The sequence below is a fragment of the Oryzias latipes genome, chromosome 3 (assembly GCF_053564925.1).
Source record: "Oryzias latipes strain Hd-rR chromosome 3, Olatipes_Hd-rR_3.1".
Taxonomy (NCBI): domain Eukaryota; kingdom Metazoa; phylum Chordata; class Actinopteri; order Beloniformes; family Adrianichthyidae; genus Oryzias; species Oryzias latipes.
Genome location: NC_136239.1, coordinates 15,955,055 through 15,983,052, shown reverse-complemented (window position 1 = coordinate 15,983,052; position 27,998 = coordinate 15,955,055). Strand labels below are relative to the sequence as shown.

The window sequence follows — 27,998 nt, the reverse complement described above, 5'->3', positions numbered from 1 at the left end:
GGACTGTCAGAGGTCTGCTGTGCAGTCTGCAGCTTGAATAGAGTGCCAGCAGCAGCTCCGGCATTTGCATTTGATGCAGACTTTCAGCAGACTTCAATCGGCGAGCCACAGCACCGCGGATGAACTTAAACTTTACCAAACTTTATGGTTCAACGGTTGAACTATCGAGGAAAACGTAACACAGTGCGGTTACTGTATATTGTGTATCCAAATAGGAAAAACAGTTAGACACTGATATTGAAAGAAAATTAGTTGCTCTGAATTTAAAAAGTTGAGACGGAACTAGGTTTTGTGGCGGATTAGTACGGAACAATAAACTACCGGTGCGCAGTGCGGCGCTTAGCTCGAGTCAGGGCGACGAGTGCGCTTCAAGTGTTTGACCCAGAGATGCTCGTGCGCGGATTTTAATGAGCAATATTTCATATTTAGTGTTATAACGCGCGCAGCACCGTTATTTGGAGCGTCGTGGACAAAGTTGTTTTTGTTTATTTGTCCAAACCAGCGGATTCCTCGACACTGGACGGACTACTTAACTGAACTCAAGATGTCAATTTTGCCTTTCACTCCCCCCATCGTCAAAAGACTTTTGGGCTGGAAGAAGGGAGAACAGAACGGCCAGGAGGAGAAGTGGTGTGAAAAAGCGGTAAAAAGTCTGGTGAAGAAGCTGAAGAAGACGGGGCAGTTGGATGAACTCGAGAAAGCTATCACCACACAGAGCATCAACACAAAATGCATCACTATACCAAGGTATGGCGACTGTTAACGTTGACCGTGAATGCAGCATTTCTAGCTAGATAAATCCCAACTTCTGCTGTTACTCAGTTATTACAGAAAACTGCAACCCGCCCTCCACAGTCTGAGCTGTCGTGTTGTTGTCTGGCATCACTTTTTGACAGAAAGTTTCTAGTTGCTTCCCTGCATCATTATGTCAAACTTTGGTTTCCTGTGCGTTTTATTTCTGCATATTTTGGCCGCTGATGAACCGAGCTAACGGTGTTTTCTGAGCAAAGCTAGCAAATCATTTCCCCAAACGTCGACTTATATCATCATCATCATAGCACTTTCTAGCTTTTAGTTGTTGCTGTGAACCCACGTCTGAGGCGGTGCAGCGAATAGCCAACAACAACACACCGCATGCGATGTGAAAGCAGCAGCAATGTAGTCCAAGTTATATAACTTGGCCTTAATCTAGGGCGCTTTCTAGCGCTGCGAGTGCGTAGGCGAGTGAGGCTCTTTTCTGTCAGTGCTCCTGCGCGGCTATTTGTCTATCAGCACCTCGTTCGGAACACTGACGGCTGACATCCAACCGCTGCGGTATGTTTCAGAAGCTCTGCTCTGTCACGCAGTCAGAGGCTGCCACTGCCAGGAGTTATTCCCTCCACACAGCTGCACATGCTCAGAAAGACCTTCCCAAAATGTTGGCACGTGGGGTCATTAGGTTGAACGGACAGAGCTTTATTTATACTTTGTATTTAGAATATTGACCAATTCAATTTAGGGTGACACCATCAAAGCTGTCAAACTACATTTGAGACACATATGTTTGTCAAACAACAACATGGAAATATGAACTCCACTAAAGCAAATGTGTGATGTTTAGCTATATAAATGTAGAAGATATAAGAGCGCAAAACGAAATATAAAAATAAAATGTTCTGTGTGCTGGCTCATTCATCTGCTTAGTGTTTGCTAAATGGCTAAAAAAAAGCTGAATTGATTTTTCAAAAATTCATCTGAAGCCATCTCTATTGGTGGGCTTTTCTAAAAAATAAAAAAAATAAAAGGTTTCATAAAATACCCACTCCAATAAAAAAAAAGTACTTTTAACATGTTCTTGTGAGATATTTCTCATGATGGACAACATATATTAAGAAAATTAAGCTTAAAATGGCATTTCTGATAATTTCTTTGGTCTAATTGTTGTGAATCAGCCTTGAAAAAGAAGGCAGTACAGTACAGACGGCGAGCTAGGAGCTCCCTGCTCCGCTCCATTCTGATGCATCCACTTGTAGACGACTAGATCCATGTACGTCTTTGTTTTCCCCGTCCAAGCAGGCATTTGGCTCAAAACTGTATTCGGCTGGATAGCTCCAAAACTGTTTGCCATTTTTGCTGGCCTGGTAATGTTAGGTTGGAGGTGTGGCGGGCTGTAAACTAATGGGAGAGAGTGTAAACAGATGGATGATGGGAAGTGGGGTGGAGGGGAATTTCTAATGAACCACTGCTGCTCTTCAGAAAGTACTGCATGTCCTAAAAATGACACAGATTTTTATATTTTGGCTAAAAATGTCCTAATCATAATTAAAAGACCACTGGGAACGCTTTTACTATAGATCAAAAAGTGATTGTAGAGAGACTTCAAGTGTTAGTAAGTAGTAGGGATGCCACAAATCTTGATTGAAAACACACTGTAAGTTGCACAGAATTGAATAAAATTGTTTGAAATAAATGAAATAAATGAAATAAATGTCAGCCTCTGTGACGCCAAAAACATGACCAGAAACACCAGGTGGGCACACGGGGCGATCACGTTCCATCCACAGACGTTCATTTCTCCCCACCTGTCATCAGCAAGAGTTTCAAAATCACAGGTTCATTTTTGCATTTTCATTTTGCCATAGCAAACTTTTTTTCACTACGGCATGCACTTAAATCGCCCTTTCATGACGCAGAAAAGTGGCATTATTTATAGGGTATAGGTGGGCGGGGTCACAATAACAGCTCTGCGTGATTGGAGCCCTTCCTTATGGGGAAAAAAGATCATTGTGAGGGGAGAGGATCTCTCAAATCCGAAAAAAGTGATTTTTTTTTAATCCGAAAAATACAAATGGATGACAGATCAAGTTCTTTTTCATTGTCACACCCCATCGTGCCACTGTCTTTCCCTCCGCGTGCCCTAGGTTGCCGACCCCTGTTCTATAGAATTAACCGAGATTAAGTCCTTGTCTTTTCATGACAATTCTAGCTGGTGCCACCATGGACTTTGACCACACAGGTTTAGCATATAGCTACATCAAATTCTAGATGGTTTTTTTTTAGCAAAAACACATAAACTTGAAATCAAATTATCTTAGTGGGACCTAGTTTAAAGCAATGCTGTAACTTGGAGAACAGGACTATGTTGCTATGATTTACAGAGTATTTATGGCCTGTATGTTCAAGTTCATATCAACTAAAATCTTTCTTTTGTGCTTGATCTTTTGTTTTTAGGTTATAAGTATAATTTTGCAAACATGCAACACAATCTTTGAGTTTGATAAGAAACTTTTTGTTCAACTAAGGCTATTTATTAATAGTATTTAGAAAAAAACATAGAAAATGCATTTTTGTATGAGTCAGATGAATATTTTGTTTTTGCTTTGAAACTTACTTAACTGGGTGGGCTGTTTGGATTTTAATAGTACACCGTGTCAGAAAAAAGACTGGAACCCCTAACAGAGCACTCCCTCATTCTTGATTGCCACAAGCTTTTGCAAGTCCGGGCCAGCATTCAGAGCAAATCCTACCCGGAAGGTTAAATAATGTTTGCCGTGATCTAGGTTTCATATTTCCCCATCACTAATGCTGAGGGGAAGAGGTGCAGTGCATTAAGACAACCCCAGATCAGATCGGACTGTCAGTTTGAGCTAACACTGTCCCTGGAGATCTGCTGTTTCTATTAATTCTCCTTTTCTCTGGCTCGCTGACAACAGCTGCCAGCATGTTCCGGCTTGTTTCTAGAGGGGTCAGCTCCAATCTCTGTGACACATAAACCTTCATTTGAGGTTCACAGCTACCAAGCTTGATGATACTTAGCCACAATGGTAAGAGTGGAAAGAAGGCAGTGTTGTGTATAGACCGGGTCAATAGGTGCATTGATGAGGCGGAAAAGCAGGACTGATATGTTGTGTATCCTTTTAGATTAACCCTTGTGCTATCTTAAGCACATTAACATTGGGAGTGGGGTCATCTAGACCCACAAGACAGTGCGCTAAACCCTTTTTTTCCAATGATTTGTGATCTTCACTGGTGTCCATGGATTACTTGAAATCCTCTTCACCTTTATCCACCTGTGTCATGCTAGGGATAACACGTCAATGGTCATCTGGACCCCATAGGATAGCACAAGGGTTAAAATTTTGGCCCCTGTGTGGAGGTATATCAGTTATTTCAAATCTGACAAAAATCAGAGTAACATGCACTGCAAATTGTGAAGAAAGCATTTTCCTTCTAAAACAGAAAATACCACCAACCTTTTTTTTAAATCACCTAAAGCAGTACCACCAAGCATGTTCAATCTCAGACTGGAATAAACAAGGATTATCCAGCAAAAACAACAAAGGTAAGACCTGCAAAGCAGCAACGGTCTAAACTACTAGAAGAAGTTCTCAGAATTTGCTTTTAGTTCCTACCTTGTTCTAAAGATGTTGATAAAAATGTTTGTCAATTTTATGTTTGTTCTGTAAAACTTGAAAACATTACAATTTTTTTGTTGCTTTTTAATGGAACTGATCAACTGTAACATAAAAAGACAGTTGAAAAAAGTAATGTAAGATAACTAACGTACCGGTAATTCAACTCATTCACAAAAAGCTAAAGGACAGTATGTGTCACTCCACGAGGTTCCTGACTACGGTAGCCAGAATTCTCCAACAATCCATCAATCCTTCATAGTTTAACAAAGTTGTGCCATAACAATGACAGATTTTTGAGCTCTGTGTACCACAGAAAATCAGTTTGAGGTCATTAAACACAATCAGAATTCATGCCTAAGGCACACCAGATTATGAAGTGGATTTTCTATTTCTGAAAAAATTCAAGGATTTTACTGGAAGTATGCGTTATGGTTCCAAAATATGGCAAGGGTCACTGAATTAGCTCTAAATTAATTTGAGGTCACTAGATTTATGAAATTCTGGCTGAGATGTCCCACAAATGTTAAAATGAAGTAGTGTTATTTTTATTATTACTGCTGACATCACACTACCTACTACTAGATTTTCTACATTGAGATGAGTCATGTGTGAACCTCTGCCAATAGTTTTTAACTGTTTTTTATACCATGGTCCGGGTGAATACTCGATTCTGATTGGCTGCTGGGTGTGCGTTAAAACCTGATAACCGCACGTGAAAAAAGAAGTTCCGGTCACCTATCTTAAATGTTTTGTATCACTGCGCCGGCTTCTTTATAACAACCTTTTGCTTCATCATTTGGACAAAAACAAGCGGTAAGAGGTGAACTTTCTCTCTGAATTGATGCTTTATTCAACCCATCAGAAAGATCAGCATATATATATATATATATATCGGAGAATCTTGACTGCAGCAGTGGTGCGGCGCGACGCGGACTATTTGTTACGTGATGCGGCGCATCTCTTTGTGAGAAAAGCGATCCAAATCGGAAAAAAACAAGAGTTAAGGACTAAAAACTGGTTAATATGTATTGCTTTTGTAAGTGACCATGGTATAAACGGGTTCGCGTCAGACGGTTCAGGCTTCCACGGCGTGCGTTAAAAGTAATAACGCACACTTCGTCGGCCAGTAACCCTTAAAAGGCTGTTTTCTATTTATGTTTTATCTTTGCCAAAGACACCAATATTTTATTATTATTTATCATAATAATAACAATGTCAAAAATACAAATTTTTGTCTTCCTTTTTTAAAAGGTGAAATAAGAATTTGTGACTCATACCAGTTTCGGTCCATGTAAAATCTGGCTCTATAAGGGTTGAAGGTTGCAGACGCTACTCTAATAGATGATACTGTATACAGTCAAGATAGATCAAGTTTTTTTCCGATTTTCTTTAAAACCTGTAACTATTTACTTAGAGTGTTTACACTTTTATAAAATATCACTCAATTTAAAGAAACTGAAAATGTTCTGTTCCCTGTCCCCTGCCCCCCACGCTGAGTGAAATGGGCCCGCGTCTGCTGCCAGGGTGTTGGTGGCGCTGTGGGGGCTCCTGCACCCCTGATCGTGCAGCTCTTTTGTCGCGCAGGGAAAAAAACAAAAAACACTGAAAATGTTATGTAACAAAAACGATGAAGGCCGATCATTAGCACACACATCACCAATGAACACTTCTTTGACTGAATTGATTTAAATGTGTGACAGCCAGACGTAATAGTGAGTTGGTGTTCATGTTATAAATGCCTTTTTGATTATTTATACTAATTTTAGAAAAATGAAAGCTAGAAATTTAAATCAAGTTGAAGTCTTGGTTAAGGCTTCCTATGCTGTAACTTTAGCTGTAAACATTGGTGTGTAAATTTGGGAGTAAATAATGGTTTATAATTAAACAAATGTACCGGTAGATTGTGAAAGCTTTAATGTTACTCTATAAGGTAACAAAGTAACATCTTTTTTCTTTTGCTTTTAAACAACAGTAACACATATTTAATGTGCCCATCTGTGACCAAAGCAGAAAGTAATACTAAAGACACTTAATGAAGACAGTCATGTTGGTCCCAAATAATCTTAATCTCAAAACAATGTGTGTCAATTTCCTAAGGTTTTATATACAGTAAGTTGTAAAATATTTATTGAGTAAATCTTTTTCTAATGTCATAATAACCAATGCTTTATATAGGGCTGGGTTGATAAAATCGATTAATCGATCTGAATCGATACAAGCTTAATAGATCAATAATCGATCCCTAAAAGTAGAGATTGATCTTTTATGCCTTTTCTTTTCCAGTGATCAAACGCAGCAGTAAAACCTGTCTGCTAGCTTGATGCTAACATGTATTGGAATTTCTCATAGGACAGCTAAAGCTAATGCTCGGTCGACCTGAACATACATTGCTGACTAAATTAACAGCTTTATTTACTCACAGAATATGTAAAAAAAAAAAAGATTATTAATGGATTTCTGTACAAATATATAATAATATAATATTATATAATAATATTAATATGTGTAAACTGTGTACATTTAAAATTGAGAATTGAATCGAGTTGATGGAAATAAATAAATAAAATCATGAATCGGATCGATCCAGGCTCTTGTGAATCCAATCAAATCGATTATAAAATTTTGGTGATACTCCACCCTACTTTATACTGCCTAATGCTCTCTGTGTCAAGGGATTAAATTTTCAGAATGTGAATGTCTTTTTACAAAGCCAGTGGGAGTGGATTCCTCATGGCTACCTTCTTGAACATACTTTGGGTTTAAGCCAATACCCCTGTCTGCATTTGTTGTGTGTACACACATTCCCCTGGCATTAAATGACTGCATGATTTAGAGTGATGCATGCTGAGGCAGGACATAGTGAAGAAGAACGAAAATTAGCTGACATTAATGACGAGTTGACCAAAAATGAGAGAACACAGATTAATGACAGAATGATAGGATGAAAGAGTACCTGATCCTAACTTTTACAAGACATTCTTTAATACTTTGTTTCTTACTTTGTAGTTTTAGTACATTAGGTTGTTTATTAATTTGTGGGAGACATTATTGACACTTTGGCTTAACACCGGCCGATTTTGAAACATTTTTACATCAGCATATATATAATCTGTGCCAAATCTACAATCCATGTTCTTTTTTTTGTGATTTTGAAGAAACTACTATTTTCCTTATAATCTTACATATTACATATAATAGTCTTTTTTAAATCCAACTAGCAAAAATAGACCACATTTTTTTCCACCATTAACAAAGAAATGAAATTAAAATGAGCAAAAAAATTCCAGAAAATCATACTAGCAGGACAGAAGGTAGATGAAGAGTTGGGGATTCCCATTGTTATGTCTGGATCTAGGGGTGACTACATGATGTTCTAATCAAAGTATAATAGGGTGGAGAACGTTAGTTTATATTGGGTTTATCGTTGTTTTAATAAAGACTGACAGACTAAATACAGGAAGATGAACACATGTGAGAAAAGTGTTGAAATTTGGGAAAGTCAAACCGGAAAGGCAAGGGTCACGATAAAAGAGAGGAATGAAGCAGACAGTTAGGCTAGGAGCAGCATCTTGGAATGCCATTTAGGAATGTAGTTTGTGTGGTTTGTTGGCAAAAAATCTAAACAAACCACAGAAGAAATAAATTACTGTGATAGAACTGGTGTGTTGTTTTTTTTCACTAGACACTAATTCAGCACTCAAAAGAAGAATGTCAGGTTGTGTCTGGATGACAAACTTCACTAAATACACATAGACACTACAACTACTGTGCCAAAGAGACACTGCGTTTATCTGCACCGCAACATACGTCAGATGCTCCAGCGGCAAACAACATATTAACTTTACAGAATTCCAAAACGCCCAGTTATTAGGATTTTTTTAAACAGTTTTTTCAAAGGTATGTGTGCTAGTCACTGTAAAATATTTTTAAAGAAAAATAATAGTTATTGTCATGTCATCTACTAATAACTTTCTCAATTTTCTAATAAAACTTTTAAAATGAGTGAAAATACTGAAGTAATAATCATCATTTCTAAATCCAAAGAAGATATAAAGTTTGTGGACTTAAAAAGGGCCACTTATTACATTTTGAAACTGCAACTGTTTCATTTCAAAGCAGGGGTGCTGCTTTTATTGATGCTTTAGCACTCATTAACATGGACAGACTGCATTAAATGTGTCATATCTTAGTCATCTAAGACAGCATTGTTCAGCTAGGACAGTCCTCAAAGACAGGTCACAGAATGTTCATATGGGTTGTCTGTCTCTGGAAGACTTGGTGTTCTAGTGACAGTAATTAGTTTGCCCTTTACTGCCCGATTTAGATTTCGAGCCATTGTTTAATTTGTTTAGAACAGAGCAAACAACAGTGAAGCAGTACAGATATGTAAACAGTCTGTACGTGTTCTTGTCTTTTTAAAGACAATACTTCCCGTATTGGGTGTTTACTCGGCTTTAAAGCTGGGGAGGTTCTTGCTTTTGTTTGTTTGTACTACAAGAAGGTAGTATCTTTTAACTGAACAGTTTTCATTGCAACAATAAAACTCTTTTCTTATTGCAGATTTTTATTATTTAAACTGAACAGTTAAGCAACCAGCAATTTTTACGTAAAACAGTGGAGCGCAATTTTTGGTATATTTGAACAGTCTGCAAGTTAAAAAAACGTTCATCTTCTGTCATTGTACATGGTTCTGTTCCTGTGTAAGTGCAAGTGTGTGCAGATGCATGTGGTTAGTCAGCTCGGAGGAATGTTCCTTCAGACTGCTGGGGCTTTGAGGAGGGCGTGGGCTGCTGTTTGGTTTGCGGCTTGCACCACGGGTGGAGGGGTTAGAGAAACCTCTGCCTCTATTTGGCCCTGGACGTCTCACTATCTGTGGGGGAGTGCACACGCACTAGGCAAAAATACTTAAACGCAGTGACACACACACACATACACACACACAGTCACCAGACAACAAATACTCCATTGTGTTGAAGTGGCTGCTACGGCCAACACTACTGCGGCATGTGCGGGACTGCTGCTGAATGTGGATTGGAAAACAACTTTATCTGAAGAAGCAGAGACTTTAAGGAAACTTTTTTTTCAACTCTAAGTGAATATCTAAATACACAGAATAAGTAATGGTTTGTTTAATTTATACAAGTTTTGTGACACTTAGAAGTTAAATCGTTTTTGTGAATGTGATGTACTGAAACTCGGTAAAAGGCATATTAGGTTCAATATTTCCTGACCTCATTGGGTGATCATGTGGCAGGGGCTGATTTGATGATTTGATTTCCTTATATTTTTTTAGCTGCAAGTAAGACCGGTAAATAAACAATCATTTACCTTTTTTATATTAAGGTTTTTGTAAGACATCACATTGCTTCTTGTGCTTACTAACACTTACTCAACAGGGTATATATTCTGGTAGTGAGCTATCACATGTGCTTGGACTTCACTTATTCTTATCATCATGGCTATGCAACAGCACAATGTGTCCCACTATGTACTGGAAGCAGAAATATGTATCATGAAAGATCTTTACTAAGAAGGAACCACTGATCCATCTGTTATCTTCTACAGGGCTGCCCAATCCAGCTCCTCGAGATCTACTACCCTGCCTGTTTTTCAGTTCTCTCTGCACTGCTTTCTGCTGATTAGCTGACTCAGGTGTCTCCTTATTCTGATTGACAAAACACACCTGATCCATTAGTGCAGGGAGAGCTGGAGGACCAGGATTGGGCAACCCTGATCTACTGATTTTCTGGGGGTATCTAGGCAGCAGTTTCAGGAAGGAAATTCAAACTTTCTTGTCTCTGGTACCTCTTCCAGTTTTTCTGGGAAGATATCACAGCTTTCCCAGGACAGCAGAGACATAATCTCTCTTGCATATCCTAAATCCGGCAGGGTACCATTTCCTGGTTGGACATGCCTGCAAGGCCTCCCAAGAAAGAGGTCTATGGGGCATTCTCACCAGATGTTTGTTTACTTCTTCCTTCCCATCCTGATTCACTTTTGATTTTGTCATTTATATTTTTTGTGATTTTAATGTCTATTTTTAACTTTTGTTTTTTAAAGTGTCCTGGGTTTCATGAAAGGCGCTTTAAATAAAATGGGTTATTATTATTATTATTGTTACTTCAACTGTCTCCTCTTGACATGGAGAAGTATCACCTGTACTCAGAGTTCCTTTTGAATGGATGCTACATCTTTTTTGGAGCTTGCATTAGGGATTCTACTGTATTTTCAGCCAACCGTAGGTGAGGGCAAGAATGTAGAGAATGTAGAAAACGTTTTTTTTTCCTTTGACACAGCTCTGTCTTTTGTTGGTACAAAACTTGCAGTAATGTGGATGCTGCCTCATCCACCCCCCACCCCCACCCCCAACAGAACACCCAGTCACTATAGTTCTCTACCTTGGACGTTAATAATTCCTAACCAGAGGGGACATTCCTGCTTTTGCTGGCTGAAAAGATTGTCCCCCCAACCTGGGGGTTCACATTTATCTACATACCACTACTGTGTGTCATTGCTTGATGTAGCTAATAGGACAACATCATCCACAAACAGCAGAGAAGGAATTGTACATTTCCCAAAGCCAAACTTTTCTGACATATTGCTCCCCAGAGAAATGCTGTCTATAAAAGCTATGAACAGGATGGCTGGCAGAGTCCAACCTACACCCCAATACCAGTCTGAATTTCTTCCAGCTATGCAAACTAAGCCACTGCTCTGTTAGTATAGGAATGTCCCTCGACAGCAGCTCATGTATCATATGCCCCCCACAAGATATCCAGAGGGACATGCCTTCACCAAGTCCACAAATCACACATGGACTGGATATACATAAAAGCATCATACATAGAGTTTTCATATATTATTTCATGTATAGAGTTTGTTATGTATTATTCATCCATTTTTCTCAATTGTCATACGGAGTCTTGGGGTTGCTAAAGCCTACCCAATACTGGTGAGCAAAGTTGGAGCACACCCTGAACAATTTTCCTGTCCATCACAAAGCAACATAGAGACAGACAACTACACAGAATCACATTCACACCTATTGGACAATATTGATTCATCAATGAATCTATTAAGCATGATTTTAAACTGTGCACATATGAACAAACAGATCACACAAACACCCACACAGTACTAAGCTGAGATTTGAATCAGGGCCTTTTCACTGTGAGGGTGGTAACCGCTACACCACAGTGCAGTCGTGCATGCAACCTTTATGTAAAATATGAGAATAGAAGCTAATGCTAATTGGGTTTTCTTTTTTATTATAATTGTATTTCCATATTTTACAAGTATTTTTTTTAATTTAATATTCAAAATAAATAAGTTGAACTGCTTTAGGGATCTGGCCAAGTAATCCAAAGCGCTTGCCCAATGAAATAGTGTATTTTTATTTTGCTTTTTTTTTCACTGCATGTTGCTGCACTAAAAAAACAGGAAGACAGTTGTATTGTGGCAATTGCAATGTTCAAATAGATATCTAAATGGATGAAGTTAACACTGTTTAAACATTTTGGCCACGATTTCCTTTTATCTCTATTTACGTTTTGTTTTGCAGTTTATCAGGTTTAATTGAATTTTTGTGTTATAATATTTCTGCATAGTGAGCTGTGTATCGCATACCATAATTCATTCCAAGATACTCTGATTCCCAAACATATTGTGGACACTTGTATTGGTAGAAATGCCAGGTGTGTTGCACCTAGTTTCCCATTTCTGGGAAGGTCACAGCTCTTTGATACAGTGTTGACAATGACCAGGAATCTTCAAGCTAGCTTCAAATCAACTCAAAATAACCAATGGTGATTTGACTGAAGCACCTGTCCATCTTTTCTTCACTCACTGTTTGCAGATATCTAGTTTATATCACATCTTATGTTATTTTTAAGTGTTGTGTGTGTTTGAGTTCGTGGCACATAACTGTGTTTGACAGGTCACATTGGTCAGTTTATACGTTTTGACGATATAGTCACATATTGAAACATTGTTTCAAATTAAGGTTTTTTTTCCGTTTGTATTGTGCCATTTAAATATAAAAAAATATATTTTTTTTTTGCTAGGGCATCTGTTTAACCTATTGTATTGTATAGTTTTTTTTTAAGTTATACAAAAGCTGAGCACACTCTGCATGTGAGCAGTTGGGTTATGAAAGTAAATTGTTTGCTTTGATTTGTTACTGTGGACCAGCCATCTCATTTTACTCAGCAAAATTACTTTTTTGCCTGCAAATGCCCATTAATGTACAGCATTATGATGTGGGAACAGCAGCCGAATGGCTGCTTGGTACAAAGATTGATACAAAAAAACCAGAAAGTTTCAGTGGCCTAAATCTTGATTTTTCTTGATCATTTCTTTTTTTTCAGAGAGCCATGCTGCTTAGCTCATTAACTATTAGCAGTAAAACTAATGGTTCCCAGTCCTACATTTTCCCCTAGTTTGAGTCCAATCCGTCTTATTCGTCGTCTAGCCTAACTGATGGTCTGGTTTTGTATTTCACATTAGTCCTTCCTTCACTGGTCCCAGTACACCTCAGCCCTGTGTGATATCACCAACATGCCATATAGTGAAACCTTATTTTCTCTCACATGCAATGGTTGCCCCCCTCCCATCTCCACCTTTGTTGAAAGGGAGAAGTCTAATGACTTTTCCAGAGAGAGTGGGTGATGTGTATGGAAGATCTTTCTTTGTCTGAGCCTCACTGCTTCCGAAGTGCATTCACTGACTAAAATATGTGCTCAATTTAGAACTGCAGATCCTTATTATAGGAGAAAATGTGATACTTAAACCAGAAGATAAATATAGAAAGGTTTTTGCAGAAAGTTTATTTTATATTTTGAAGTAGAAATAGGAAAAACTCAGGAAGTTCAGATCTATCCGTCCTCCCCCATTGTCTGTATTCTATTGGTTTTTACCTAAAAGATATTTTAGATAGTTATTTTTTTCTGCAAAATCATGTCGGGGCATGTGTATAATAATAATAATAAGTGTATAATTTCTTTTAAAATTTTCCTCAGCTTTTTGCTGAGTAGAGTCTTCTGACGTTGACACTTTATTTTTTCACAATTGCCAATTACACAGCTACAAATATAGTTTATAATATAGAATATACGTAGTTAGTAAGTCTTGTGCCAACAGTTGATTTATATAAATGAGTTCATTCATAACCTGAGAGTCAAGACCTTAAAATGGCATTCCAGAATAGTTTTCATTAAATATTTGAAGATCTGACCAGTTTCAACCAATAAAAACCCCAAATTAGTCAGATTTGTTGAAGATAAGAGCAAAAGAATGACAGAAATCTGACATTATTTTATTTTAAAGTGATGTTATTGGAGGGCCGCAGTTCACCACTCCATCTTATGTGATTACAGCCTTCAGCAATCCCTTGACCAACTGACCACAGACTTTTAGAAAAGCACAAAGGCTATGTCAGCCTCCTTGCCCCACCCTCCCACAACCCAGCCGTCATTCAGTTCTGGAGGCTTGGCAGTGGGAACAGAAGGACGGTGGAGCAGACAGAGGACGGGGAAGGGGGGTTGAGGGGTTCAATCTAAGGTGCCTTGAGCTCTCCAGACCTATTGTTGGGCAGCAACCCCTTTCTTTGTCCATTACACAGTCTTTTCGTTTTACGTTTAAAGCACGGGTTGTCACAAATGTCCAGTGTTTACCTTAAAGTATCAAAAACATTCAAAACTAATTGTGATGTCATAAAAACATATTGAGATAGTTTGGGGAAACTTTAGAAAGATTTGCACTTTACATTTGTCTGATAGTTCCATCTCATCTGTCAGTAAGATTATTTTCTAAGAGGCAAAAAGTTTGTGTTCACCACCTTTTTCTATCCATTGCATTTGTGTCTCTGTGTAAATTAAGCATACCTCCTAGTGTTTGATTTGCCCCCCCTTCTTAGCTTAGTGAAGCACAATCTGCTCTGTCTGAGTCTGTTTAGTGTGTCAGGCAAAAGCACACTTATTTACAATTGATATACCCACTAATCATCACAAACTGTATTCATGCCTGGTCCTTTATCAGAAAACCCATTTACTGAAATGAATACCTAATCTGTTACTGCATGTCAGGTAAAGTTATGTTATCCTCTGTAGCATGGGTTTTTAGACATATCTTTGTACACTCACTGTTCACTCTCCCCAGCCCCATTTCCAATACATATATTGGTTGGCCGTAAGGTCAATTAAGCATCTGTTTTGGGTCACAGAACACAAAGGCAATGACACAACTTCCCCATAGTAAAACAAAAATCTACATACAATTATTTTTTGTTTTGTTTTTCTAACCCAGCCAGCAAGGCCAAATGGGCCCCATATGGTTTAAACATGGGCAGAAAATGTGGCCCCCAAAGGGGTTTGTCCGCAGTTTTTTCCTGTGTTTTCCCACATTGGCTTAAGTGGGCTCTCAGTGGGCTGGCTCGCTATGCTAGCCAGCCGCCCGGTGGACAGCCGAGCGAGCCCCGCCGCCCAGGGTCTGGCAGAGCAAACGAGCGGCACCACCTAGGGACCAGCAGTACTAGCTACTCTGCCCACCGGGCGGCTGGCTACCGTAGCGAGCCCACTGAGTGCCCACTTAAGCCAGTGTGGGCAAACAGGTGGGGCAACCATGGAAACTGCAGACAAACCCTTTTTTGTAGATTTTTACCATCTTTTTCTGGTCATACTAAGTAAAACGACTTGCAAGATTTAGACTAGATTTTCTCTTTTGACAAATTTTATTGCTTAACGGAATCAATACAATTCTACTGCTGAGATAAAATGAATGTGAGTTCTTTCCAATAAATCTGCATGCAATTACTGTTACCACAGTACATGTTTCCCTCCTGTAATCATCATCATGCTTGGATTACGTACAATAACTCTTTCAAAGTACACAACTTCTGTTTCAGTTTGATAGAACAGAGTTTTTAAATTTTATTTATTACTTTCATCACAGTAAAAACGTGGCTTCATTTAAAAGCATTTTCCGAGGTCATTTCCTGAAAAGGAATGTTTAAATGACTGCAGTAGTCAGTCAGAAATGTTCTGGTATTAAGAAATCTCGTGAAAGGAAATAGCTGCAATTGGTCATGAAAAATTGTGACCTACACAGGAAAGCTGCAAGAGAAAAAAAGAGGAACTCTGGTCACAAGTGCACCTGCACAAACAGTTACCATAATTCATTTTGTTTAAATTTCCTTGCTTTTTCCCTCTGTAAATGTAGCCGTTTTAAAATAAACAAGGTCCTACCAAAGATGCAGATGAGTTTAGCAAACTCTTGTAAAAGCGAGGTTTCTTTTGTCATATGTTGTGTGATTTTCTAAGAAGAGATGTTCAACACAACGTAAATAAATGGCTCATGATCTCAACTTAATCTTTATATTAGTTTTTCATTTCTTTACACTGTCATGCGCATAAAATATGTATCGTATTTTTAATACAAACGCTAACTCTCATAAAGCTACTTAGTTATAACACGTGACAAATGTTATACGTAGTCAGCATAAATGTCAGTATATTACTAAAAAAAAAAAGGTGCTTGTGAAACGACAGCTCTTCCTGTTATCAGTTTATAGAGCTGTAGGGTGTAACAACGCATAAGTGCCATAAACTTGTAAAGTGTCTGTCGGGACGAAAGAATCAGCTGATAGACAGCTCTTCCATCATGGTGATTGTGTTTGGTCATTGAGTTCACACTTTGTTTATTTCGCCTCCATGCAAGACTATACAAAGTCTCGAGGAATATCCATAGGCTCAACAAATTCAGAAGAAAACTGGTCTGCCATAAAACGATGGTGCAATTTATGCAGCCCAGAGGTGTGAAAGAAAAGCCACAGAGAGCAACTGCCATTCTAAATGAAAGTAGCACTTTGCTGGATGTACCATGGCTGACCCAGATAAAGACAACTTCAGCAGTAAAACAGCACACGGCCAGGGTTTTATTCATAAAGACACTTGTCCTTCTAAAGGGCTTTGCTTTAAGCCTTTGACCCTTTGCTAGTATTTATGTTCATGTGTGAGTGGGTGGGTGAGGCAGACAGATAGGAGGGACATATGTGTCTGTTGACTCTTGCATAAGATAATGAGTTGAGTTTTTTTTAATACATGTTGGGTCATTGTAGTTCCAGATTAGAAGCTGTACCCCATTTTGTCAATCTGTGATGTAAACGGGAACTCACTGCTGTCCATTGACCTAAATCATCACAGCAGGAACATTTAATGCCAGATGAGGACTGATGTTATACAACACAATGACATCCCTGTTATGGACTGTGCAGTCTAATCTCCAGTTGTTTATTATTAGACTATTTGGCCCGGCAATCCTTTTATACATTTAAAAAACAAACTGCTTTAAAGGACTCATAAAAATGTTGCTATTAAAGAGCATATCTTGATCCAATGTATTTTATTATTTTTTTATCTTTAATGGAGGTCTAAATTCCTCTCTGCATGCTGGACTGGTATAAAACATCTATTACTTATTAGTAATAAGTAATTAGTAAGAGTATATTAGTAACTATAGCAACTGTGAGCAAATAAGTGTGTTTTAAGGGTAAATGGGTAATTTTATACTTTTGTTTGACAACAACATTGTTTAGGCTTTTAGATTCACAGTACCGTGGTATGAAGCACAAACAAAAGGATCATTGATGTCGCCCAGAACTTCTATCCTGCAAATTATGCACGCAGGGAACTGTTAAATGTTTACTTTTTCTCCTTCAAGACCTCTAATACAACAAAATCAACACATGTTGACAGTTGCTGGTCTTCTCCAGTTTCCAGTACACTTCTGAAAGTATGATGAGAAAAACCAAAAAGGAATCTTCCAGGACTGTCAACTGTGTAGAATAGATTCTCTTGGTTCTGCTTCCCGTTTCCTGTAGGTTAGGGCTGCACGGTATGAGGAAAACGTGCGATGTGCAACATTAGTGATCAGTATTGCGACGACAACTAATACATCATTTCCATTTCACTGCAACAATTTTATCTAAAGAAAAGTCAACATAAATTATACTACAAGTTACCTCAATAAGAGATGGATAAGAACTTGTATGTTGGGGAAACACACCAAAAAGCCATTATCTGCCTTTCTGGTTTTACTGGCCAAAACTAGTATAAACAACAATTGAGAAGAATGTGGGCAGTGTGCAGTTGGGCTTTGCTTTAAAGAAAAATAAAAGGTTTCCATGTCAAGGCACGCGTGTAAACATTTAAAGTACCGTAACCGTAAATTGTGGTTTACGGCGTCTTTTGCAATACACATATCGCACAAGCTGATATCGCCATATCGATAAATTTCTGATTTATTTTGAAGGGATATGATAGCCAGGGCACTCACAGCCCCTGAACCCATATCCAACAACATAGGCACACCTTTTGAGACATTTGGGAGGACAGTGTGGGCATTTTGCATAATCTTGATTGAAATGTTTAGGTTCTTCTTTAAAATCAAGGCTTAAATTAAGGGAACTCATACAAGTACTTTGTCACAGCACTCCACTTAACATACAAGGCAATATCACTACAGCACTTCTTTTTTTATTGGCTGAGGCAAAATTAGGTAAGCCTTCCAGCTTTCTTTTCAGGGTGTTTACAGAACAAGCAACTCAAGAGAATAGGGAAAGAATTTATTAACACTGTAAATGTCAGATTCAACTTTAAGATTTCCGGAGAAAAGTGTTTTCTTATGTTTTGCTTGTCCTTGGGAAGATTTTAAACAGATCAGAAAAAGATGGGGTTTAATAGTCTTAAAAGAAATAATGCTGTAGGCGGTTAAGCATAATCATTGTGCCTTAACTTGTGAAAAATAAGTAAGAAGGTTGCCACTTAAAAGTTGTCAGTGTTGCACAAAATACTGTTGGAAGTCATCTTGCTTTTTCTGAAGGAGGTGACCTTCATATTATTTTAAAATTCCTATGGGCTGTGTGTTTAAGTTGAAATACTTAAGATAATGTAAGGAAAACTATGAAAAGTAGAACTATCAAGACTTTTTTAGTGAAAGGGTAACAGAGGGTGATTCTGACCAGCTGTGTTTTTTCCCCCTTTTTCTTCTCTCTGAAGGTCTTTGGATGGTCGTCTGCAGGTCTCCCACAGAAAAGGTCTACCTCATGTCATCTACTGCCGACTGTGGCGTTGGCCCGATCTGCAGTCTCACCACGAGCTGCGAGCGGTGGAGCTGTGCGAATACGCCTTCCACACAAAGAAAGATGAAGTGTGTGTTAACCCATACCACTACCTAAGGGTAGAAACACCAGGTATGACAACTTCAGGAGCAAATATTTCTTCTTCTGATGCTATTTTCAGAAGGAAATCTGAAAACGCCAAGAGCCATTTTCATCACCTTTCAAAAGAAATAACAATTGATCCCCTTCTAGTGCCCATTTTTCATGTAAAGAGTTTTGTTTGTATTATTTCTAAACAGGTTGTTTTTTATTTTATTATTTGCACTGAAGTTCATGACTACATTTTAGAGTGGATAGAATTCAGCGTATGTCCGTGTTTTTGTCCTTGCCACAGTTCTGCCCCCGGTGCTCGTGCCCAGACACACTGAAATCCCCAGTGAGTTTCCTCCTCTGGATGACTACAGCCATTCAATCCCTGAAAACACCAACTTCCCTGCTGGCATCGAGCCCCAAAGCAATTACATACCAGGTACCTGATCTCTGGTCATGTCCCGTCTAAAGTCTGTCAGATCACGTTTGTCCAATTTAGGCTAAAGATCTGATCCGAAAAGCTGCACGAGTGGGGTTTAATGAACAGAAGGTCTTCAAAAGGCAGAGTGAATGAGTGATATCCTCAGATATATTAATATATTTTACATTGGTTTTCAATGATTATCACTTAAATGTCTCTCAATTTGTTTCCTTTGTTATTTATCTGACTCTCAGCTAGATTTAGTTAAAAGTTGCAATGAGGACAATTGGCTGTTGAGAGCAGTGACTGTTGGTGTTGGAAAAAAAAACAACTCCAACAACTGCTGACCAGCTGCAGCTGAACTGCATGAACCCAGAAAATTTTGTGCAACAATTTAAAAAAGAGAGAAGTGCATGATGTGTATTTTGGTTCCTCTCTTCTTGTTTAGTTGTTCAAACTTCTAAGTAATTTTCATCAAAATGAACTCTGTAATTCAGTAATTGATTACTGGCCTGGATTGATTTTTAGGACTGATTTCTATGATTTTTCTTTTACAAATTAAACAATGTTTTTGTGTTTAAAAAAATCAAATCAGGGAAGTGAGTTTTTGCTGACACAGACAGGAAATGATTTTGGTTTCAGGCTTTCAGTGTGTCACCTGTTTTTATCCAACATGACTTGCATGTACCACTTAGAAGCCCTCGTTCTCGTTTTCTGACACTTGCTAACCTGGTTAATGCAGGAGCCCAATATTAAAATTTGTGTTACTTTTTCAGTTGTCATCCAGGTACAAAATAAACCTCAATCAGGTCTCTGAGATGAAGATGTGTCTAAAAAGATGTGGGCACTTTATCCTTGTTTGTGTTCTAGCGGTTTTTGGTCTGTTTCAGAAACGCCACCACCAGGTTACCTCAGCGAGGATGGGGAGACCAGTGATCACCAGATGACCCACAGCATGGACACAAGCTCCCCAAATCTGTCCCCTAACCCTGTTTCACCCACACACAGTAATTTAGGTAACTGTGTGAATGTGTTGACGTGTGTTTTCCTTTTCCACCTGTCTGTCTTTACTTACGTGGAAAATCTTTCAGGAGTGTTCCTCCCCAGTGGGAATTCTCTTGTTTGGTTTAGCATCGTTTTTGTTAGAGGAAACTAGGTAATGAATGAAACCTTTGTCTTCCCGCTCACCATCTGAGCTGTTAAACAGGCCAAGACACCACTTAACCCACACTAACACTAATAACAAGATCCTGCGCTTATTCTGTTAAAATGGGAAAATTCCAAAGAGACTTTTCTGACGAAGTAACAAAAAGTCTCCGGTTTCAAAAACACGAGTTCTCCTCTGGACTTCAAAGGCAAGATGGAGAAGTCATTAAAGATTGTTCCATGCTGCGGAGAAAATGACCAGAACCAGTTGAACTTAGTGAAAACAGCCACAGATTAGCGTTTCATTCAGCTATTTGGTTTTCTGGCATCCCATCAGTGACTGACTTCCCTCCTTTTGTCTGCTGAAGGTTTCGGGTAAACATGGGTGTAACATTTTGTGACACATCCTCTATTTTCGGTTCTTTTTTCTCCGTATTTTGCTAGTTTTACCTCTTCTTTGTAGTAATTTCTTTTCAGTTTTCCTTCCTTCATTCACATGTGTGTGTGATGCACACGTGGTTTATTATTAACATATAATTTGCCTGTCATTCAGATGTCTTTTACATTTTGAATGTTAATCCCTACAGTAGTCAGTTTTCTTTAGCCTTTCTTCTGTTCTGCTTTGATGTAAACCAACTGTACGTATGTCTCTCCCACTAAGACCTTCAGCCAGTGACATACTGTGAGCCGGCTTTTTGGTGCTCTATTTCTTACTACGAACTAAACCAACGAGTTGGAGAAACCTTCCACGCCTCACAGCCCTCCCTGACAGTGGACGGATTCACAGACCCCTCCAACTCTGAGCGCTTTTGCCTTGGTTTACTGTCCAACGTCAACCGCAACGCGGCGGTGGAGTTAACGCGCAGACACATTGGTAAGGCCCCATACCCAGACCAGAGGTTTTTATTTATTTTCTCAAATTTGATCAAACTCTCACGTCTGTGCTGCTGCTGATGTCATCGTGGCGTGGCTTTCCTCTCACACTTCTGTTGTTTCCCTGTTTGTCTCCAAGGCCGGGGCGTGCGGCTGTACTACATCGGAGGAGAAGTGTTTGCGGAGTGTCTCAGTGATAGCGCTATATTTGTTCAGAGCCCCAACTGTAATCAGCGTTATGGTTGGCACCCCGCCACAGTCTGCAAGATCCCTCCAGGTTTGTGACTTGAAGGCAGAAACTAAGGGGAAAGGGAGCATAAGGAAGCGTTAGGAAAGTTTAAAGAAGTTTGTACCTCTCTCATCCGCAGTCATACACTTCCTTTAAAGTTCCACTCCAACTATATTGTTTTCAATTGTAACATCCTTCTCAGTGGTCTTTTAATTATGATTAGGAAGTTTTTTATCTCAAATCAAAAAGCCTGTGTCTCTTTTAAGACATTTCTTGCAGAGCAGGAGTAGCTCATTTGAAATTTGCTTTTGGGTTGTGGGCAGGACTAATTTCCCAGCATGCCGTTGTTTACACTCTCTTCCGTTAGTGACAAGCTAACATTAGTGTAGCAAATAAAAAAAGGTGAGTAATATTGGAGCTATGGAGCCATACAGTTTTGAGGCAGATGGCAGCTCAGACGAGGAAATGAAAATGTACTTGCATCTATTTGTCTACAAGTGGATGATTTAGAATTGGAGTGGAGAAAATAAGATTCCGATCCGGTTTTCATCTGCTCCTGATCCAACTCGATTTTAAATAAGAATATATTCAGCAACTCAGTTTCAATCTTAAATTCTTTTATACAGGTCATCCATTAAGAGAAAAATGTGACAAGGTTTTGTTAAAAACACCAAGGACACGATTTTCATTGGAGTGACTCGTTAAGCAAATAATGATAAACAGATGGACGTAATAAATGGTCACTGTAACCCCCCAAAAAGTTCAGCAAAATATGCATAATTCAGTATAAAATAACAGTACAGAAATGTGGGCGCCTCCCTCGCGCTTACATCTTGCTGGAGTAGTAATAATATGTTTGAAAACGTGTTGGTGACTGGAGGCAAAAAAGAAAACACTTTTAGATGGAAGGAGAACTATGACTAAGAGTGATGATTAATGCTTTGGCTTGTTCGATACATCTCTGTGGCTTAGGGTGACGTAATGTGAGCACGAATCACTGACCAGACCGTGTTCTTTAATACATAAGACTGTTTATGATTAGAATAGACTGTATAACTCGGTCAACACCAAAGAAGGAATGTTGTCTCATTCAGAACAGTAGCAGCAAAGATTGGTCCTTGTTGTAGCATTTATGGTGGTTAGGTCTGTGCCTGAATGATTACTATATTTTTTTGGACAATAAGGCGCTCCAGAGTATAAGTTGCAGCAGCGAACAAATGCATTATAAAGAAAAAAATTATATACAGGTCGCACTGGAGTATAAGTCGGACTTTTAGAAGAAAGATGCGACACTTCTGAACAAATCCGCTAAGCCCAGTGTAATGCTGCGTTCACACCAAACGCGATTCACGCCTCAAATTTGCGTCTGCTGCCTCAAATTCATTACCTCAATGCTTGTCCAAAAATGTGTTCATAAACTAGATGCTCTGGTCATGTGTGGGAGGAGCCACCATCCAGTGTTTAGCCTCATTTACGTTTAAACAAAATCACATACAAGTCGCACTCCTGTCAAAAGTTTGGGGAAAAAACAAAACAACTTTTACTCCGAAAAATACAGTTTGTCGGTTCTGTTTGTGCCTGAATTGAGATAAATATTCAACACAATAATAAGAGGAGTGAAAGTTATGAAAAAACTCACATACCTGCCTCCTAAAACAGTCATCCTGAAAGTTTTTTTTTTTATACATTTACGATGAAACTTGGAATGCTGGGAGTTTTTCTAAATTTTGAATAATTACGGTAAAGTTGATTGTGTAATCTGGATGATTTGGAACATATGTGCTCTAGTTGTGTCATCACAACTGTGCCTGGAGGAGCCCACATCACTTACCGCACCACTACACTGAGGCCGGTTTCTCTTGTTAACATCCACTGTGGGGGGAAAATACACATCTTTTTCCCTTTGCACAGTGGTCTGTTTGTTTTATTGGTTGATTTGTTTTTGGGTTTTTTAAGTTTAGAAACCACAATTCTATCTACTGTCATATGATCAAAAGCTTCAGAAGTGAGAGGGAGTTTTGTTTATGATAGAAATGCTCCTTGTGTTTCCTCCAGGATGTAACCTGAAGATCTTCAACAACCAGGAGTTTGCCGCCCTCCTGGCTCAGTCCGTCAACCAGGGCTTTGAGGCTGTGTATCAGCTTACCAGGATGTGCACGATCCGCATGAGCTTCGTCAAGGGCTGGGGAGCCGAATACAGGTGGGATGCAGGACAGCCGTTCACCTTTTTGCAATTTCAGCATTAAACGGTGCTGATGAGCAAAGACGAGGCCCTTGAGAGAACAGTTGAGTAAACACAGACAAGATACTGCCGCCCTCGCTCACGGGCACCTTCTCACACTCTGGTGAATCCAGCGGCTGACGTCAGGGAAGTCTCCTCAGTAGACAAGCCGCGCTTGTCGAAACAGACTATTTTTAAACACACATGCTTTGTGTCAAAAAGATGTCAGACTTTCCCTCTTCTGGCGCTCTGTTTTCCACACAGTCTGACTCTTCGCACCGTCTGACTCACTGATAGTACGAGAGGAGGAAATGTAATTAAAGAGAAGCGAAGGATCGGCCCGAAAGTTGGGCCTGTGAGAGATTTCCACAAGGGAGAGTTTTGTGCTGCAAGCGGCTGCTCTTCATTCCTGTCCAGACCAGACGCTGACATGTGGAGACACTTAAAAAACAGGATTCAGGTTACGTGATCAGACAGGCCTCTTTCCACTCCACCTCCACCTACCTTTCTCTGTTTTCACTACAGATCTGCTTTAACTCCTTTGTCCCTCCACGTTTTTGTCATTCAGTTTAAAAACTGCTTCACATGAATGAATACTTTAAAGGAGCCGACATTGGGAAGCATTTGTGTTGTATCCGGTGAGCTGCTGTCCAGTTGATTCCAAAACTTCTGCATCCTTTAGCTTGATGAGACTTTTAACACAGAGCCAGCAGTTTAATCCCTTTGTTCAAATTTTTTTTATTTCTGCCTTAAAAATGTGAAACATCTGGATCCAAACCCTGAATCATCAAAGTTCAATCCCACTGTTCTCGTTATCAGCTCCAGTCTGTCCTGTCCATTCTGAGGTCAGAGAGAACAAAAGAATCGTAAAGATTCAAGAAGGAGAAAGTTTAGAAAAAGAAGCATATCAAATATAAACAGCTATACAGCAAAAAATGTAAAAGACATGAAGATCAGTCCACTTTGAATGTAGCACATTTGACAAAAGACGCTTCAAGATCAAGCTTCAAATCGTATTTTTTGTCTTTCTGCCTTATTGGTCAAAGTACGGCCTCATTTAAAGTCCCACTCCAATCCTCTTTGATCTATTGTAAAAGTATCCCCACTGCTCTTTTAATGAGGATTTTCAGTCAAAAAAAACAAATAAAACATTAGTTCATTAGAAATTTACCTCTGAATTGAGGGCAACCCCATTGGTGCAAAGTAAGCCCGCCCCTATTTCCCGTCATCCATCTGATTACACTTTCTCCCACTAGCTTACAGCCCCAACCGAACATTGCAGATGCAACAAAAACGGGGAGCAATGTTGGAGCAGATAACAGTTCAGACGAGGAAAACAAAGACGTTCATGGATCTATTTGTCTGCAAGTGGATACATCAGAATGGAGCAGAGCAGGGAGCTTGTTGCCCACTAATTATAGCTTGTATGTCACCTCTACAGGCTTTCGCCAACTGTATTTCTGCTCCTAATTCGCCATGATTACAAACACAACACAATTTACATCAGAGTGGGTCTGCCAATAGGTCATTTTGGAACGAAAGTTCTCAGAAATTGCTAAACGTTCTGTTCTTGAACTCTTGTTTAAGTAACCCTGACAGAGGCTGCAGACGCGCTTTGACGTGGAGAAAGAAAATCAACAGTCACGGGTTACAAATCCAGCTGATGTGTGTGGAGGGCTGGCCTACTGGTCACTGACATGAACCCTTGGCTGGTTGGTCATTGGTTCAAGTCCCAATTCTGACTTGAAAAAGTCATAGTAAAGTAAAAAAGCCTTTGCTCCACTGCTGTAATGCCCTTGAGCAAGGCTCTTAAGAGGAGCTGTTCCGTGAACAGAGGTTGACCCGGGTATCTCCCAGGTGAAAAGAGTTCCGTCTCAATGGGTGTCTCTTATATAAATAAAGGGATAAAAAACAGCTTCAGACAGTGACTCTAGTTTTAAGTGTTCTATGAATGTGAAAAACATCTTATCTTGTTTCCATGATCAGATTCAGTGCCAGACAGAACAAAACCTTGCCGTCTTGTTAAAGCAGTTTTATGACGCTGTGCAATAATAATTGCCATAATTCACAGAAAAGTCGAAGCCTCGTCTTACTAAACAGCAGGAAGTTCAGCTGCAGCTCAGAATAGATCCAGTTTGATTGCATATGCCAAATATCAGGGCTAAAATCGATCAGGTGTTTGTTTTTCCAGGACTTGATGTGTTTACTTACAGGCAGAGCGGCTGGTTCTGCATCCTCACCATCTGTTGTCTGTGTGTGCGTCCCAGGCGGCAGACAGTGACCAGCACCCCCTGCTGGATCGAGCTCCACCTGAACGGCCCTCTGCAGTGGCTCGACAAGGTGCTGACACAGATGGGCTCCCCAAGCATCCACTGCTCCAGTGTCTCCTAGGGGGAGCTTCCCTGCCCCCCCCCCCCCCCCCCCCCTTTCACGAAACTGAAAACACAGATAGGAAGAGCAGCCCGAGAACTACATGATGACACGCCTCTCATCCAGCCACTGTTTGTCCCTCCTCGCTGCCAGTAGCACTTTTTTTATTTTCTAGTTGCAAAAAGGGGACACGTGCATTAATGCAGTATCAGTTTAGGAGGATCTCAGCATATTGGTCTTTTTTCTTTTTTCTTTTTTTTTTTGAAGGTCATTGTCATTTTTGGCATCTGATAGCCAGAAAGGCAGAATTATTTTTTTATTTCCTGTTTTTTTTTAATGTCTTGTTTATTGTTTATAGCTGTTGGATACATTTTACACTCAATTATCTTTAAAAAACATAGAAAAAATAAATTGTTGACATTTTTATGCGTTGTTGTTCCCTTTAAAACCCATGTAATTATGAACGTTTACTTGACTTTGTTTGTCTTTTTGGGATTTGACTGGTTAGGAAGACTTTAATTTCACTTTTAAATATTGTATAAAAGCGTTCACTGCAAACTTTGATTACATTTGTGATCTAAACAGGACTGAGGGTCACTTTGATAAGGAAAATAGCCAGATGTTTCACTACAGGTTAGTGTTTTAAAGAAATAAAATTAAACAGGAAAAAAAAAAAAATCAAGGAAACAATGTTTAAATTTGAACTAACAAAAATGTTACGCTGGAAGTGTAGTTGATTGTAGTACTTTATTGAGTATTTAAAGTTGATGGAATTCATCAAAAGTCACCAGGAGGAGAATGTCCTCCTGATGGGGAAAATTTTAAACGGATTTTGGTCAGAGCCCAGTGGATGGAAGCGCTCGGCTCATCAGGCGTTCGTTAAAAGAGCCTGCATTCATTTCAAGAGAAGCTTTGTAGATTTACAAAATACCTTTTCTGTCCTTTATGGTTTTGTTATATAATATATTGAACGTTTTGAAAAAGGACTTAAAAGCACACCACATATTGTACTATTCTGATTGTTTTCACATGTGATAATGAGCACACACGTGTGGACATGATGTCATCACAACGTTGATCCTTTTTGTAAGCCATACTGACTTTTTACACACAGGATAAAGAAAACAAATTGGAAAAATAGATAGATGGAAACCAGTAGTAACAAGGATCAATGAATTAACGGAGGTGCTTTGCTGCAAAGTATTTTTCTGATAAAGTAAGATGAGAACTTTGTCCTCACCAAGTCCACTTTATGCATGATGTGGTGAATCAGCGCTGGCTGCTTTTCTACTGTTAGGCTGATGACTACAAAGCACAGTGTTTTACAAAGGGAACTGTTTATAGATTCATACATGCATGTAAAAATCTGCTAAATCACATTTAACGTCTCCATTTTATAAGAAAAACGAAACAAGTGTTTGTACATAAGCAGCTGTTTTAAAATGACAAGAAAAACCTTTTGTTGTTTAGGTTTTTTTTCCAAGCAGGACGTCAAAAATAAAGCAAAGCAGCGATAAAAGCCGTCACTGAAATAGAAAGCCGTAGTGGCGGCTTTGTTCCTTTTGACCCCCTGCTGCGGTGGAAGTGGACCGACTTCCCTCTGGTCTGAGCTTCAGTCGAACACTCAGCGGGTGAACACCAACAACATTTTGATTCCTTTGTTTTTGTGTATTTTGGTCTCAGCTCTTCTCTTGATGCTTTTGCCAGCCCACCATTGCTGAGCGATAAGATGTTTGGAGTAACCGCAAAAGCCTGGCATCCTGCCACATGTCCGTCTGTTTTAAAGGATGTCCAATGGTTGCAGATATCTATCAGTCAGACAGCTTTAGTGTCCTTAAACTTAGCAGCTCTGATGATGGGATGTTTAACGCCCATGCATGGCTGTAGGGAAAGACAACTTCATCGTTTTTTTAAGTCTATAGTGTTCATTTTCTTTCTCCTTGTTTCATTTGATCACCGGTAGTCAGGAATTCTCCGATCTGAATTTGTCTTTTTTTAGATTTTGATTGTGAGATAGTTTTTGCCTAAAAAAGTTAATGCTTATGTTGTGTATTAATGTTGGTCTCTTAATAAAATATATAACCTGTGGTTAAAATATGTCACTGTCTTTTGCTTTGTTTTGTGTGGGTCACAACTTTTTT

General features: G+C 39.1%; 1 protein-coding gene across 1 annotated transcript; it reads left to right on the top strand.

The window, feature by feature from the left end:
* On the top strand, nt 1-27,954 carry smad3a (SMAD family member 3a). The gene is made up of 8 exons (XM_023953094.2): nt 1-747; nt 18,446-18,639; nt 18,902-19,036; nt 19,909-20,034; nt 20,826-21,038; nt 21,177-21,314; nt 23,322-23,466; nt 25,755-27,954. Exons 1-8 carry the CDS (start codon nt 545-547, stop codon nt 25,876-25,878), a joined length of 1,278 nt encoding a protein of 425 aa, XP_023808862.1. The 5' UTR covers nt 1-544; the 3' UTR covers nt 25,879-27,954.
* The last annotated feature ends 44 nt before the right edge of the window (nt 27,955-27,998 follow it).